The sequence below is a fragment of the Equus asinus genome, chromosome 9 (genome assembly GCF_041296235.1).
Source record: "Equus asinus isolate D_3611 breed Donkey chromosome 9, EquAss-T2T_v2, whole genome shotgun sequence".
NCBI classification, from domain to species: domain Eukaryota; kingdom Metazoa; phylum Chordata; class Mammalia; order Perissodactyla; family Equidae; genus Equus; species Equus asinus.
In genome coordinates, this window is record NC_091798.1 from 14,930,379 (window position 1) to 14,948,353 (window position 17,975).

The 17,975-nt window shown below is 45.7% G+C and overlaps 1 protein-coding gene across 3 annotated transcripts in view; it reads right to left on the reverse strand.

Annotated features, from left to right (window-relative positions):
- Positions 1-361: 361 nt before the first annotated feature.
- WWC1 (WW and C2 domain containing 1) overlaps positions 362-17,975 on the reverse strand; it is a 158,290-nt gene continuing 140,676 nt past the window's right edge. For all 3 annotated transcript variants that reach the window (XM_044777690.2, XM_044777691.2, XM_044777692.2), the window contains 5 exons: positions 17,762-17,926; positions 7,812-7,904; positions 4,557-4,790; positions 2,111-2,232; positions 362-1,130 (listed from right to left, as the gene is read on the reverse strand). In XM_044777690.2, coding sequence (XP_044633625.1) covers positions 1,064-1,130; positions 2,111-2,232; positions 4,557-4,790; positions 7,812-7,904; positions 17,762-17,926 — 681 coding nt within the window. In that variant the 3' untranslated portion in view covers positions 362-1,063. The remainder of the gene's footprint in view (positions 1,131-2,110; positions 2,233-4,556; positions 4,791-7,811; positions 7,905-17,761; positions 17,927-17,975) is intronic.

The window sequence follows — 17,975 nt, forward strand, 5'->3', positions numbered from 1 at the left end:
GAGGGCTGGGTCAGTGGGTCTGGGGAGGGGTCCAGGAGTCCTTTATTTAACAAGCTGCTGCAAATGATTCTGATGTGGTTGGCAGTGCAACATACGCAGAAGAAAGTTACACAGGATGATGTCAGAGAAAGGAAGGAGGAAGAGATTTTACTTATTAAAGGCTGAATTCCCGTTGTCTGCAACAGCCCCAGCTGAGCAGTCATTTTCATCTAATGAGCCGATGAGCGGAGGGGAGGGCGAAGGCAAAAAACGTCACCTGGACTAGGGATGGGTGGGGAGAAAATGATAGGGAAGGGGAGAATCAAAAACCAGGGGAACACAGATGAAGTGAGGGGTGGAGGAGAAAGAGAGGGAGAGGAAATTTGTTCAGAAAGGCCACTTTATTGATGGAGATAAAACTGAAAGGAGTTTGCCATAGCCCTCCCTCACTCGCTTCAGTGGCTTCACTGGGCATCTGAGACCAGCACGGGCTGGGCTGCTCAGCCAGCTCTGCGCTGCCCACTCCATGTCAGGCGGCCACATACAACACATCACAGCTCATGAAGATTCACGGAGGCACCTCAGAATCCCCCAAATGGTTCCTGTGCATTTTTTTTTAATATTGTACAAAATATGTTAAGTAGGAAAGGTCAGCTGTGCTGTGACATCTATAGGACGTCCTTTTAGGATTACCGTCCCCAAAACATTACTTCTTATTGCAGTGAAACCTCTAGAAGGTAGAGCTGTACAAAAAAAAAAAAAAAAACACCTAAATTTTAAGAAGAGCAGCAACTTAACACTGCTGTAGTTCATTTAAATTTTCTTTCTCAAAAATACATTCCTAAATATACAAACTATACAATCTTGTCATTTAATGCTGGTTTTTTGTTTTTTTTTTGTTGTTTTTTGTTTTTAATAATAATAGAACCCAAACTAAAAAAATCTGTTCGTCTTCAAACCAACGAGCACACTGGAGGACCTGTGTGTGTGCTCAATACCTTCATATAACACCACAGAAATAACTTTAGCCACAGGCTATGTTCACAGCGTGGTCAGTGGAACAAAGGAAATACTTTTCTGGCGATTAGACGTCGTCTGCAGAGAGGGCTGGGACATTCATCCGAGGCCGGGTGAAAAATGCCATCTTCTCCCTATAAAAGAGGCCAGCCCTTTAGAGCAGGGTTTTCTGATCTCACTTTGCGGATGTGATGGGCAGGATCACTCTTTACTGTGGGGCTGTCCTGTGCGCTGTGGGATGTCGCACAGCATCCCTGGCTTCCACCTACCAGATGTCAGTAGCAGTTCCCCCAACCCTCTTTCCAGTTGTGACAACCAAAAATGTCCCCAGACATTGCCAATGTCCCCGTGGGGCCTGCACCATCCCTGGTGGAGAACCACTGCTTTAGGGGACATCAGCAGGACCAGCCACCTTCATTTCAGATCAAGGGCCTCTCTGAGTTTAAAAGGGCCCTTGGGCTACTTCCAGTGCTTGTTTCAGATTTTCAATTGGTTAAAAATTGAGATGTCCAAACATGGTTATACAAATTACAGTCTATTTTAAATGTTTATATGCCACCAATGTTTCTTAGCACATACACAACCATGAGCACCTTATCAGAGAGGCTATCTCAAGTCTAAAGGCAAGATCCTCTGTGAATGGGAGGCCCAGGCCAAATGGCATTTGGGGCCCTCCTGTGACATGCCTGGGTCCAGCACAACTAGAAAGCGCCTCCCTGGGATCCTGGCAGGCAGCAGGCAGAGCTAGGGAGGCCCGGCGAGAGCATCCATCACCCCCAGGCTTATTTATCATTCAGCCAATCCTCCTCAATTACCGGTGATGGAAACACGAAGAGGAAAGGCCGGAGCAGGTGGCTCATTCATTAAACAAGAGGATCTAACAAATTAGCTCGAGTTGTGTGGGGACTGATAAAGACAGCTGAGGGAAAGCACTGCACACACACCCCGCCAGGGACGGCTTGGCAGAGGATGCACATCTGTTACAGGGAGAGCTGGTGCTCTGCTAGAGAAGGGAGCAGGGGACGGGGAGCAGTAGGACTGAGAAACGACGACTGAGGCTGGGGAGGCTGGGCGTGAAAGGGAAAAGGGGGCTGGCCAGGTGCCCATCACTTACCTGAAAGACTGCACTTCTGGGGGCTCCTTACAGCTCTGGCCTCGAAGCCTGTGCACATCCTTGGCGGCCGCCCTCATCATCTTGTCTGTCTGAAGCTCACCCTTGTGCTCTGCTCGGTCCATCTAGAGGGCAAAGCAAGCAATGCTGTGAGGCTGTGGAGAGTCCTTAGGGCCTCTAGAAATGGGTCAACCAAGGAGAACCTTCTGGCACAACTGAGGAGTCTATTGTAGACCAAAGGTCTGAGGTCACAGAACAGGTACCCTCACTCTTCCTGTTCCACTGAAGGATCGTTTTATTCAGAATGAGGAGGGGAAGTGATCCCCATCCTCTGTCAGAGTGGGCAGGTTTTCGGTGCCAGGGAACCAAACACCCGTGTGGACCTCTAGGAAGTAAGGAGATGAGGGCTGCCTGGAGAAACGTGTGCCACCTCATCTAGTCCTCAGGGCTACCTAGGAAAGTAGGTTTTATAATTACCTCTATTTTACAGATGAGGAAACTGAGGCTCAGGCAAGTTAAGAAATTTCTTCAATGTCAAACAATTAAAAAGTGGTAGAAACACAATGCCAAGTCATGCTCAAGGGCATTAGGTACATTACACCCCTTCCTCCTGATGTAAACCTATCTTTTGAGAAGAAACCACAGAGAGCCCTAAAATATCCATGTACCATAGACTTGAAAACACTGAACTAAGAATTTTGGTCTATGAAGCCATTATTTAAACGGCTATTTCGTAGAAGGTCATTATCAGGCAGTTATAGATGTTCTACATTTTTACTATTTGAAAGGTCAGGTTTTCTTAGCTTGTGTTTTCTTAAGGCAGGGCACATATGCACTTGTTTTCTTACCTCTTTTTGCCTTGGCTACCAGGAAGCTCAAAGATAAATGTAAACAGACAACCACAACTAGGTTAGGGATAAATTTATTTCCTTCTTTTCCTTAAAACTTTCTCTCATTTTCTACTTTCCCATAATGCTGTTTATATCCCTGTTATAAGAATCCCTGTTATAAGAATACAGGGTGTAAATAATAAACTAGAAAGGAAGATTTCTGCAATTTTTGAACTGCCAAAGTCAATTTGAAGATCCAACATTCATCCTGACCTAAGCACCATTTGCCCGCCCTAAGGCATCACCACCTGCACTGAGAACTGGGGCTCCAGCTGATGGCCCTCCCAACACTCCAGGCTGGCACCCTCTGTATGGTGCTGGCTGCACTGTCTGGCTGTGTGCAGACAGAACCGGCAAAGGTCTGTCATTACTGCCATGTGTGGCAATCTGCGAGGGACAGGTATTATAGAAAGGAGTCAAAGATGGCGTCTGTGTATCAGCCCTGTGCTATTTACTTCTTCACGGCAGTCTGGGACCTGTCAGCTAACAGCCCACTGGGGCCAAGGTCAAATTTTTACTCATCCAGTTGTTTTAAAAATTTTATTTTTTTCTCCCAAAGCCCCCCGGTACATAGTTGTGTATTTTTAGTTGTGGGTCCTTCCAGTTGTGGCATGTGGGATGCCGCCCCAACATGGCCTAATGAGCAGTGCCATGTCTGCGCGCAGGATTCGAACCAGTGAAACCCTGGGCTGCCGAAGCACAGTGCGCAAACTCAACCACTCAGACACTGGCCAGCCCCAAGCTGTTCTAAATATAGCTCAAATGAGCATATTTCTAGCCATATAGAACCTGCCTGCTCTGCACACTCCGTGAAGCTGCACCCAATATCCACCAGCTGTAGAGACGACGAACACCTGGCAATAAAAGACCCCAAGCTGCTGCTGCTCTGGAGCTCTCTGACCCAAACCCCTCATGGTGCTGAGTGACCTCATGTAGATGCATAGCCCCCCCACCCCCAACTCCCTCTCCCCTGGGACTTCCCTTGCCCTCCTCCCCTCTAGGTAGTGGCTTTTGGGAGGCCTCATGCTATGAGAGACTTCCTGGGCATGTAACTTGTGAAAACAGCACCACCCAAACACTGCCATTTTGTGGTCACACCTTTTTTCTTGAGTAACCCTGAAATCCGTCAGATTCACTATCCTAGGGCAGAGACGGGAGCAGGCGTGTACTCCAGGTGTCTTGGTCAGTACAGAGCCCTGCCATGGTCAGCTCCTCTCCCCTGGGAGATGCCTACTCTGTGGGACCCCCGGGGCAGGCACTGGGGCAGCTCGGTGTTCTCCATTTCCTTTGTGTGTGCCGCAGCACAGATCAGGTACCCAACATGTTTGCTGAACGACTGCACGGATGAATAAACGTGTAATGATAACGGCTTTCACACATCAAAACAGAAATGCAACAAAGGGGCCTGGTGGCCAGGTCACGGATTAAAGTTTACTGGGCAAGGGGATTTCTGGGAACAGGACTGGAGGACCCAGTCAAACAGGCGCCCACCTCTCTCCCTCCCCTGCCCACTCCAAAGGCTGAGCCGGCCGCCTCAGAGCCTTTCACGCCTCACTCACCCGCTTCTCCAGCATCCTCAGCAGCAGGCGGAAGCGCTCGTCCTCGCGCAACCACTGCGGCAGCTCCTTCTCCCCGTGGCTCTTGGCTTGTTCGAGCTGCTCCTTGAACTCCTTCAGCACTGAGATCTCCTGAGTCAGCTGACTGTGCCAGGTCCTGGTCGCCTGCAGATCTAACTCGAGGTCCAGCGAGGTGCGCATCAGGCGCTCGGCGCGCACGGATTTGACGGACGAAGGCTGCGGAGGTGAGGATGGTGTTGACCCGTTATTACAGCCGCCTCCAGGGAGCCCACACGACCCCCTCCTCTGAACCTCAAACATCCTCCTTTGCTCATTCGCTTCCACGCCTTCGAAAATGGGGCTCGCCTTCCCCGCAGAGCCTGTCTTGATTCCTCCCACGTCTACAGCTTGTGTTATTGCGCATTTTTACGTCCCAGGCACGGTGCTGAGCGCGCTCCTTCCACTACCTCAGTTCATTTTCACAACCTTATGAGGCCCCAACTGTTCTCATTTGCACAGATGAGGTTCCCCGAGGTTAAGTCACGCTGATTGTAAGTGTAAAGCCGAGATTCCACCCAGGCAGTTGGGTCCAGACCCCACCCACTCACTCCCTACACTGTCGGCACTCCTGATTCCCAGTGCCCTCAACTCTCGGTTAATGGATCCTTGTCTCTATCCTGCTCTGAAGTTACTTCCTCACTGCAAGTCTGTTCCCTCTGAGAGCAGAAGCCATGTCTTCTTGACTTTGTGTTCCTGTAATGGACAGCTATTTTTCTGCTTGTCCAGCATCCAGTTCCCTAGTCTTATAGTAACAGCGCCCTCAGCTTCCCTTCAGGATCCTCTCCTCCTGCAGGCTCAAGCCCTGTGGTTCGTGTGGGGCTTCAGGGATAGGAATGTGACCTGAACCTGGCCAATCAGAATCTCAGTGATTGCTTCAGGGGTAAGTTATCTAAGGCCTGCCAATAATACTCAGTTCTGGTACTCTGGCTGAGCTACTTGGAAAAAAGGCAATGTCTTTACACAGAGGTTGTTAAGCCAGCAAGATATAAACCTAGGGAGATTATCCTGGGTGAGCCTGACCTAATCAGGTGAGCCCTTAAAGATGAAGTGGGCCCATCCTGGAGAGAGATCTCATGCTGGCCTTGAAGAAGCAATGCATGTTGTGGAGAGGGCCACATGGCAAGGACCTGAGAATGACCTCCAGGAGCTGTGAATAGCCTCTGGCCTGCAGCTAGCAAGAAAATGCAAGAAAATGAATTCTGCCAATGACCTGAGGGAAACTGGAAGCAATCTTTCTCTCCTCAAACCTCAAGAAGAAGATGTAGTCAGTCAACACCTAGCCTTCAGCCGAGTGAGACCTTGAGCAGAGGATCCAGCTAACTTGTGCTTGAACTTCAGACTCGTGGAAACTCTGAGAGAATGAATTTGTATTGTTTTAAGCTGCTCAGTTTCTGGAACTTTGTTATGTAGCCACAGAAAACACACACAATGACCAGCAAAGGGATTTGTGAATGGTATGTAAAACATTGCTGTGAGATCTATCCTCACTCAAGGCTGGCAAAGCATACTTTTAGGAATTGAAACAGCTCAGCGAGGAAGTTCTATAACACTCCTCTAGGGCGACCACTGTCTACTCTGTGCTTATAAATGAGCAGGGGCAGGAAATCCAGCTGGGTCATCCATGTGGCTCAAGTTCTCAGAGCAACGGTGAAGATTCTTTTACTTTGCTATCACCAATGTCCAATCTGAGAAACTCGCCTGGATGGGCTGAAGCAGAGAAAGGCAGAGCTCAGACCGAGACTACAAGAGGACTGCAGAGCCCAAGGGCCCTGGCCCAGCCTCTGGACTCTCCTGTGCCTCAGGACATAGTTAGGACCCGAGGGAAACACGAGCTCAGTGCCACCATCAAGGGCCCCCTCAGTAAGGCATCCACCTGACTAAGGGGAGGAGGAGGTGAAGACAGGGAAGCTTCTGCGGGGCTTGCCTTGGCAGGAAGTTGTAGGACATGCAGGGGGACCAAGGAGGAGCTTCCACAGTGGCATTCTCCAGGAGTGGACCACGGAACACTTGCTCCAGAATCTTCTGAGGAGCTTGTTAAAATCCAGTTTCCAGGGCCCTACCCCAGCTGCCTGCATTAGACTGTCTGGGAGTATGGCCTGGGAATCTGCATCCTTGACAAGCTGCCCAGGAGACTCTGCAGCACCAGGCAGCTACAGCAGACAGGCGTGGGGTAGGGAACCCAGAGTGGGCAGTCAGTTGTCACTGTCACCTTGAGGCCAAGTCCTTATTCTCCCACAGCCGGTGCACTCTCCTTTTCCTGTGCACCCTCTCTGCATTGCTTTCTCCTGCTCTCTCCAGTTCCTTCTGGAGACTTGTGAGAGGGATGTTGATAGGCAAAGGACCAACTCCTGATTCTGGCTGTCGGCAGTGGGTCTGTGGGAGAGGCGGAGAGCCTTCCTCTGCCCGGGCTGTCAGCACCCTCTCCTTTCCCTGAGCATTCTCTTCCACTCTGCTCACTCTCTCTCTCCCCCCTTCAGTTTCTGACATTCTGGCTCCTGCGTCTTCGGGTTCTGCACACACATCAGAACTGCCGTAAAGTCTGTGTTGAAGGCCCAGAGTGGAGAGGGACGCCTGCGTCTCCTGCAGCCCTGACTGGTAAAAGTCCCCATCAGGAGCCGGTCCTTTGCCTAACGCCACCCACCCTGACCCCTCAGCCAAGTCTCCATAAGGAAAGGCAGGATTTCCCTATGGGCAGCCTCTTCCCAGTGTGTTTCCAGCTGGACTGAGCAGCTCATTTGCTGCTCCCTGCTGCCGGGAGGTGCTCAGGGGCGCCCGGCTCCTCTGCCAGCCAGCCGGGCGGTCAGAACCTTTAACTGGTCAGCCAGCTGGACACTACGCTGAGCAGAATCTTGCGTGAGGCAGGCTCCCATTGGTGACTGTGACGTCCTGGGTTCGTCAGTTCTTAGCGACTGTGATTTCTACCCAGGAAGAGAAGGCCAAGTATGCGCAGTCCTGATCGAACCTATTTGTCCTGATAATACTGTTACATTCACCCTTCGGCACCTTCCCCGGTGTCTCCACAGGCCTTACAGTTCACAAACTTCCCTTTGTTAATAGCATCACACTTGCAAGAGTGACTTTCTTCAAACCCAAGGCTGCGAAGAAACGGTCAGACATAGGGGGATGTGTGTGGGACACAGGGCCTGGGGAAACGAGGCTGGAGCAGGCATACAAAGAGCTTTGAGGAGACTCGCTTACCCGCTTCATCCGGACGCTGCGCCGCTCCAAGGAATTTCGAACAAAAGGTGGCTTCTTGGACAGTGTGGAGCTGTCACTGTCACTCCGATTCAGCTGCAAGAGAAAAGTCGTGGGGGGGTTAATGAAGGTCCGATTACATTTGGAAGGCACACTGGGGCCAGGAGGGTGGCGGGGTCTGCCCGCTCAGCTCAGTCCTTCCTCTCCTCATGCAGACACCGAGTTCCCGTTCCCTGAGGGCTGCAGGAGGCAGGTTCCGGGCTGACCTTCTTTTTCTTTCTAGGTCAACATTCACTGAATGCCCACTTACTGCCATGCATGCTACACATGTCATATCTCATGTAATCCCTCCTACAACCCCATGGGATAGGAGCGTCACCATTTTATAAATGAGGAGACAGAGGCTTAGGGATTACGAAACTTGCCCAAGGTTGGTGAGCTGATAGCTGCACAGCAGGGTTGACAATAGACAGTGTGACAGCCCCCTTGGCCTACTATGCTAAGGCCTATTTGCATCAACTCTTCCCTGTTGCTGAGAGCCGGCCTTTATGGCTCAAAGGGAGCCACTGTCAAGACTGATATATAAAAAAGCAGCCCAAGGGCAAAGCCTCAGGGACCGCATCCTTGGGGAAGATGCGGCACACAGAGTCTGTGAGGGCTGCGCTGATCACAGCTCTCCCCTCCTCGGAACCCCTTCAGTCACTTAGCTATTTCTGCCCTCTCCAGAAGGCTGCCACTCCCCCTCCATGGCCAGAGCTCAGGGCTGTGGTCAAGGAGGGCTGCTCTTCTACTGAGAATGAGTGCCCCCCCAGAGGGGGCCCGAGAGGAAGTCTGGGATGACAGCACATCTAGGAGGCAGGTGTGGGGTGGGGGCTTCTTTCTCGAGTCATGTTTCCAAGTTGGTGGGATCATCACAAGCCGACGTTACAGAGCCTGCTCCGGCAGCTGGCAGCTCACTGCTGCAGGTCTCTCCTGAGAAGCTGTTTGTGTTGTCATTTTTGTGGTTATTAACAATTACTAGTGATAGTGATATTAATAGTCCCACTATGTTGATGAACACTGCAACCCAGGGACCTAACCGATAAAACAGCTACTGTGCTAGGCAGAGTCTCAACCAGAACCAGAAATAGAATAATAGTCACAATAAAAACAACCATGAGGACGGAGCACCCACTCTTTGCCATGTGCTTTATCGACAGTTTCATTTAATCCTTAAACTATCCTAAAGGAGGGATCAGAGCCCCAGAGAGATCGGCATGCTTTTACAAGTCGTGCAGCTGGTAAGTATCCGAACAAGAGCTCAAGGCCAGTCTGTCTGACTCCAGGGCCACACCCTCTCCTGGCCCCCAGGATGTGCAAAAGGCTCAGAGATGAAACTAATACACAGATGGAGGGTGGGCCATCTTGACTTGGGTGGATTTATACAAAATGACTGGTTGGATATCATAACAGAAGGGGGGTTTATCCTACATTGTTTCAACCCAAAGGTGGCACTTGCAGTATATGTGTCATACCAACAAGAAATATGTATCAGGACAATGGATCCTTAAGTCATAGTTGTTTATGTGTTATAAAGGCCACGTTACAAAAGAGCAGTGAAAGCTACATTATGTCCTTGAACTTAACTTTTTCTTTTCTTTTTTCTTTTTTTGAGGAAGACGAGCCCTGAGCTAACATCTGCTTCCAATCCTCCTCTTTTTGCTGAGGAAGACTGGCCCTGAGCTAACATCCATGCCCACCTTCCTCTACTTTATATGTGGGACGCCTACCACTGCATGGCATGCCAAGCAGTGCCATGTCCACACCGGGATCCGAACCAGCAAACCCCCGGCCGCCGAAGCAGAATGTGGGCACTTAACCGCTGCACCACCGGGCTGGTCCCGACTGGGAATTTCTTAATTTGCAATCTTACAGGGTTGGAAGCTGGTTCAGATAATAAAATATGGGACAGGCTCAGTGTAGTGCTAGGCATGTTACAGATGCTTAATAACTGGGACTGGAGCTCCATGTTACTCGAGGATGCCATTCTTGGCAAAGGGCCACTTAAAGTGAATTCACTTAAACCAGAGACCAGAATTTTATAGTAAATATTGGGGGGGGAAGTTTGTCTTTAGTTGGAAAAGAGAAACGCTTTACACTTTATATTTTATATCTTCCATTTAACAAAACTACAACTGCATTATAATCCTGATGAAAAAGAATTAATTAAACACTAATTTCTGTTGGTGTGATTTTTCTGACAAGTGACATTCTTCACTTTGTCTTTGATTTCCACTGCACGTTCATAAACGCAGTAATTTTGCCAAAAACAGAGGGTTTTATCTGTTATCCTAAGGGCTTTTCTAAATCCTTCAAATCATTCACATTTGAAACACTGATTGGATTTTCCTCTTCTCCAGCTGTGAGCTGGCTTAACCGCAGGATTCTACACCTGTGATTCAGGAATTCCCCAACATCAAAATCACATCCAGTGACTTCAGGAAACACTGTACCTTTTGAAAGATACGCAGCCAAGGTGCTTGTACTTGCATTGTCTTTTCAGAAGCCTACCAGCTCAGAGGATTAGCTACAGACTTGACACAGCAGGGAGGGGTTTATGTTATTTCTGGGAGGGACTATAGGGAATGTTTTTGTTGGGAATTTAACTTGATAAGTAGCCAGTAAATTACTGATATTTTCATGTTATGAAGAAGTTAGCTTCTCTACTCAGTCTTATAATTGTAAGCTTTGGATACTGAATATTAGATATCAGGAACCTCTTTCTGACGGTTGTAGGGTGATGGTGATGGGTGACGATGTAGGGCAGGTTCCACAGACTTCTCCTTCTGTGACAACTTACTGGAACATGTGGCAGGAAGGTTCTGTTTATGCTTCTAGTTACTGTTCAATGGTTCTGTATACTGGAGGATAAGGAAGGATGCTGACATCACTTGGGTCCAGGACTCAGGTAAGGCATGCACATGTCTTATATGCGCCACTCCCTGAGGAAGGTCGGGAATAGGGTCTGGTTCTGTAGCCCCAGCAACCAGCACGACCCCTCAGACTCTGTAAGTCCTCAAACTCTCCATTCACAGTAGAATGAAGGAAGTGGGCTAGCGGAGGAAGGGTAGACTAAATGGATAGCAAGGTAAGGGTATCAGAGACCAATGGCCTACTGCAGGGCATCTAAACTCCAGCGGAGCCTGCAAGAGCAGGTCAGCAACCAAAATAGGTAGAAGGCCAAGCAGAGACCAGCGTGAACTTGAAAGACCCTTCCCTACCAATCATGTCTGGGCAGCTGCCCCCAGTGCTTAGCTCCAGCCACTTGTTGCCATGAGAGACTGTGTGGCCCATGGTACCAAATGTCCCCCTTTCAAGAGAAACTGGAATTTTATGTGAAATCTCACCATTTAAATTTTAATTGTCTTACCTAAGCTTTCAATATTAGTAACAAATCCAAATTTAAAAAACCCTGCGACTAACTTCACATGGCAGCTGATGTGTGACTCCACGAGGAAAGTGAATTGCCTCCTAGCCCGCAGAAATGCTCCACACCAAAGCAGCTAAGCAACCGTGGGTGCACCCTCACCAAGCCAAGCAGCCCAGGTGGGCAGCCAGGGAGTGCAGAAAGGGAGAATGAGCAGGAAATAAGGCGCCTCACTCCCTGACACTGTGCCTGGTGCATCAGCTCAGCTGGTCGGCCAGGGCAGAGGATCCCCGCCAGAGTGTCTGCACCTATGTGTGTAAAGCAGTGGCGGCCAGATGCAGAGTCCTATTGGTACAGCTTCCAACAGACGGGTACAAAGGCCAGGGGTTGTGTCAGGCTCAGAAAACACAGCTCCTGCCTCCCACAGTGGTAGCAGGTGGAATCTGTGACCAGATACTACCACTATGCAATGGCAAAAGTCCACCCCATCAAACAGCAGTAAGAAATATGTTAATACTCTATACCAGAAGGAAAGTGACAAGCACCCAGAAACCAATCCTGAAGTCAGAGAAACGTACAACCTAAATGACAGAGAATTCAAAATAGTTATCATAAAGAAACTCAGCGAGTTACAAGAAAACTCAGAAAGATAGTTCAATGAACTCAAGAAAATGATTAACGAGCAGAGGGAATTCTTCACAAGAGATTGAAACGATAAAAAAAATCCGAAATGTTAGAGATGAAGAACACAATGAACGAGATAAAAAATGACCTGGAATCCTTAGAAAACAGCTGATGTTATGGGGGAGAGAATCAGTAATTCAGAGGACAGAAATACAGGAATGCTTCAGGCAGAGGAGGAGAGAACTAGGACTAAAAAGAAATTAAGAAATTCTGTGAGATATACCCAACTCAATTAGGAAATGCAATATAACGATTATAGGTATTCCAAAGGGAAAATAGAGAGAGAAAGGAGCAAAGAGCTTGTTCAAAGAAATAATAGCTGAGAACCTCCCAAACCTGGAGAATAAGCTGGAATTACATGTAAATGAAGGTGACAGAACTCCTAATTAATCAGTGTAAAAAGACTCTCTCCAAGGCATAGAAGAGTAAAACTGGCAAAAATCAATGACAAAGAAAAAATGCTAGGGGCAGCAAGGCAGAAGAAAATAACCTTCAAAGAAACCCCTAACAGGCTTTCAGCAGACTTCTCAGCAGAAACTCTACAGGCTAGGAGAGAGTGGAACGATATATTCGAAATACTGAAAGACAAAAACTTTTAGCCAAGAATACCCTATCCAGCAAAACCACTCTTCAGATACGATGGAGAAATAAAAACTTTCCCAAATAAACAAAAGCTGAGGGAGTTCATCGCCACACAAACTCCCCTACAAGAAACGATCAAGACTCTCATATCTGAAAAAAAAAAGAAAGGGCTTACAAAGCCCTGACAAGGAGATAAATAGACAGACAAAATGAGAAAATTGCAGCTGTCTATCAGAACAGGTTTAGCAAACAGTTATAACATTAAAAATAAAAGGAAGGAAAGCATCAAAAATAACTATAATCACTTCATTTTAATCACAAACTCACAACACAAAACAATAAGTTGTGAAAACAATAACTGAGATGGGGAAGGGGAAAGGGATGGAATCTGCTTAGATTAAGGAGATAAGAGGCTATCAGAAAGTGGTCTATATCATCTGTGAGATCTTTTATACAGACCTCACAGCAACCACTAAACAAAAAATCAGAACAGAGACACAAATGATAAATAAGGAGAAGTTGAGAAAACCATCCTGGGGGCTGGCTTGGTGGCATAGTGGTTAAGTTCACATGCTCTGCTTCAGCAGCCCAAGGTTCACAGGTTCGGATCCCAGGTGCAGACCTACACACCGCTCATCAAGTCATGCTGTGGTGGCATCCCACATACAAAGTAGAGGAAGACTGGCTCAGACGTTAGCTCAGGGACCATCCTCCTCAAGCAAAAAGAAGAAGGTTGACAACAGATGTTAACTCAGCACCAATCTTCCTCACACACACTAAAAAAGAACCATCACGGAGAATCTCCAAACTGAATTGGCAGTCAGAACTACAGGGGACAACAAACAAGGGAAATCAGACAAAGTAGACTTCAAGATAAAAAAGGCAACATGAGACAAAGAGGGGCAATATGTAAGGATAAAAGGGATGCTCCACCAAGAGGACGTAACACTTATAAATATATATGCACTTGAAACAGGAGCACCAAAGTACATAAAGCAACTATTAACAGACCTAAAAGGAGAAATTAACAGTAACACAATAATAGTAGGGGACCTCAACACCCAACTTACATCAACAGATAGGTCATCCACACAGAAAGTCAAGAAGGAAATGGTAGAATTAAATGAAAAACTAGACCAGATGGACTTCATACATATATATAGAAAACTCCATCCAAAAATAGCAGAACACACATTCTTCTCAAGTGCATATGGAACATTCTCAAAGACAGACCATATGTTGGGAAACAAGGCAAGCCTCAATAAATTTAAGATTGAAATCATATCAAACATCTTTTCTGACCATAATGCTATGAAACTAGAAATCAACTACAAGAAAAAAGCTAAGAAAGACACAAATACAAGGAGACTAAACAACATTGTACTGAAAAACCATTGGATCAATGAAGAAATCAAAGGAGAAATCAAAAAGTACCTTAAGACAAATGAAAATGAAAATACAACATACCAACTGTTTTTTTTTTTCTTGAGGAAGATTAGCCCTGAGCTAACTACTGCCAATCCTCCTCTTTTTGCTTAGGAAGACTGGCCCTGAGTTAACATCCATGGCCATCTTCCTCTACTTTATACGTGGGACACCTACCACAGCATGGCTTTTTGCCAAGTGGTGCCATGTCTGCACCCGGGATCTGAACCAGTGAACCCTGGGCAGCCGAGAGGCAGAACGTGTGAACTTAACCACTGCGCCACTGGCCCAGCTCCAACATACCAACTCTTACGAGATTCAGCAAAAGTGGTTGTAAGAGGGAAATTCATAGCAATACAGGCTCACCTCAACAAACAGGAAAAATCTTAAATAAGTAATCTTAAACTACATCTAACAGAACTGGAAAAAGAAGAACAAAGAAAGCCCAAAGTCAGCACAAGGACAGCCATCATAAAAATTAGAACAGAAATAAATGAAATAGAGACCAAAAAAACAATAGAAAGGTTCAATGAAACTAAGAGCTGATTCTTTGAGAAGATAAAACTGACAAACTCTTAGCCAGACTTACTGAGAAGAGAGAAGGCTAAATAAATGAAATTAGAAATGAGAAGAGGAGAAATTACAATGGATACCACAGAAATACAAAGGATTATAAGAGAATAACATGAAAAACTATATGCCAACGAATTGGACAATCTAGAAGAAATGGATAACTTCTTAGACTCATACAACCTCCCAAAACTGAATCAAGAAGAAATAGAGAATCTGAATAGACCAATCACAAGTAAAGAGATTGAAACAGTAATAAAAAAAACTCCCAAAAAATAAAAGTCCAGGACCAGACGGCTTCTCTGGAGAATCCCCCAAACATTCAAAGAAGATTTAGTACCTATCCCTCTCAAACTCTTCCAAAAAGCTGAAGAAGATGGGACGCTTCCTAACTCATTCTACAAGGCCAAAATCACCCTCATCTCAAAGCTAGATAAGGACAAAGAAGGAAAATTACAGGCCAATATCGCTGATGAACATAGATGCAAAAATCCTCAACAAAATATTGGAGAAGCAAATACAGCAATACATTAAAAGGATCATACACCATGATTAAGTGTGATTTGTACCAGGGACACAGGGATGGGTCAACACCTGCAAATCAATCAATGTCATAGACCACATTAACAAAATGAGGAATAAAAACTGCATGATTAGCTCAATAGATGCAGAGAAAGCATTTGACAAGATCCAACATCTATTTATGATAGACTCTCAATAAAATGGGTATAGAAGGAAAGTACCTCAACATAATAACAGCCATATATGAAAAACCCACAGCCAACATCATACTCAATGGGGAAAAACTGAAAGCCATCCCTCTGAGAACACGAACAAGACAAGGGTGCACACTCTTAACACTCTTATTCAACATAGTACTGGAGGTTTTGGCCAGAGCAATTAGGGAAGAAAAAGAAATAAAAGGTATTCACATTGGTGAGGAAGAAGTGAAACTCTTGCTGTTTGCAAATGACATGATTCTATACATAGAAAAGCCCTAAAGAATCTATCGGAAAACTATTAGAAATAATCAACATCTACAGGAAAGTTGCAGGGTACAAAATCAACTTACAAAAATCAGTTACACTTCTATACTCTAATAACGAACTAACAGAGAACTCGAGAATACAATCCTATTTACAATCCCAACAAAAAGAATAAAATATCTAGGAATAAATTTAACCAAGGAAGTGAAATACTTATACAATGAAAACTATAAGACATTATTGAAAGAAATCGATGATGACATAAAGAAATGGAAAGATAGTCCATGCACATGGACTGGAAGAATAAACATAGTTAAAATGTCTATATTACATAAAGCAATCTACAGAATCAATGCGATCCCAATCAGAATCTCAATTACATTCTTCGTGGAAATATAACAGAGAATCCTAAAATTCATATGGGGCAACAAAAGACCCTGAACAGCTAAAGCAATCCTGAGAAAAAAGAACAAAGCTGGAGGCATCACAATCTCGGACTTCAAAATACACTGCAAATCTATAGTAATCAAAACAGCAAGGTACTGGCACAAAAACAGACACACAGATCAATGGAATAGAATTGAAAGCCTAGAAGTAAAACCACACATTTATGGACAGCTAATCTTTGACAAAGGAGCCAAGAACACACAATGGAGAAAGGAAACTCTCTTCAATAAAAGGTGTTGGGAAAACTGGACAACCACATGCAAAAGAAAGAAAGTAGACCATTATCTTACACTATATACAAAAATTAACTCAAAATGGATTAAAGATTTGAAGGTAAGACGTGAAACCATAAAACTCCTAGAAGAAAATATAGGCAGCATGCTCTTTGACATCGGTTTTAGAAGCATCTTTTTGAATACCATGTCTACTCAGGCAAGGGACACAAAAGAAAAAATAACCAACGGGACTACATCTGACTAAAAAGCTTCTGCAAGGCAAAGAAAACCAGGAAAAAAATGAAAAGACAACCCACCAACTGGGAGAAAATACTTTCAAATTATATACCCAACAAGGAGTTAATCTCCCAAATATATAAGGAACTCATACAATTCAACAACAAAAAACCAAACAACCTAATCAAAAAATAGGTAGAGGAGATGAACAGATATTTTTCCAAAGAAGATATACAGATGGCCAATAGGCACATGAAAAGATGTTCAACATCACCAATCATTAGGGAAATGCAAATCAAAAGTACAATGAGATATCACCTTACACCTGTTAGAATGGCCACAATTACCAAGACAAAAAATAACAAATGTTGGAGAGGATGTGGAGAAAACGGTACCCTCATACACTGCTAGTGGGAAGGCAAACTGGTGCAGCTACTATGGAAAACAGTATGGAGATAACTCAAAAAATTAAAATAGTAATACCATATGACCCAGCTATCCTTATTTATCCAAAGAACCTGAAATCAACAATTCAAACAGAATTATGCTCCCCTATGTTCATTGCAGTATTATTCACAATACCCAAGATGTTCAAGCAATCCAAGTGCCCATCAACTGATGAATGCATAAAGCAGATGGAATACTACTCAGTCATAAAAAAGACAAAACCGTCCCAGTTGCAACAACATGGATGGACCCTGAAGGTATTATGCTTAGTCAAGTAAGTCAGACAGAAAAAGACAAACACTGTATGATTTCACTTATATGTGGAAGATAAATTAACATGTGGACAAAGAGAACAGATTAGTGGTTACCAAAGGAAAAGGGGGTTGGGGGGGTGGGCATAAGGGGTAAAGGGGTACGTATATAGTGACTGACAAATAATAATGTACAACTGAAATTTTGCAATGGTATAAACTATTATGACCTCAACAAAATAAGAAAAAAACTCAAAACAAACAAAGAAAAAACCCTGCAACTAAACAGCACAGGCCTGTTGCCATTTTGCAACCTCAGGCTGCACACTGGAATCACCTTGGAGGTTGAGAAGGAATGCCAGCTTAGGGACAGTGAGAGGTCAGTCTGATCTCAGCAAGTGGTTGTGTGGGAGGGAAGTGCATGATGTGAACAAGGAGGGGAGAGCTGGTGGAATTATAATAACATTGGCCATGTACTGGTTACTGAGCATTTCTCATACTTTACCTAATTCAATCCTTAAAGCAACCCCTTGATGTCAGTCTATTAACTGCACATAAGGCGAGGTGTTAACTTGCCCAAGGATACCCAACGATGTGAGAGTAACTGGGATTTGCACCCAGAACTGAGTGAGGCCGAAGGTTCTTGGCTACCCCATGGGAAGCAGGTATTCTGGGAGGAGGAAAGCACCACGTGTTGGCTTACCCGGCACACGTACTGGCTCTGGGGTCCTGGGGAGAAGGTCTTAGAGCGGATGATGGTGCTCCCTCGAAGAAATGGCCCTGAGGATGGCGTGCCCACCCGCCGGTCCTTGGGCCGCACCACTGTGGGAGATGGGGTTGGGGTCTCTGTGTTGGTCTCTTTGTCCACCTAAAGAAGAAGTCACAGCTTTGAGGCCACTAGTATCCAGAGTCTCAGC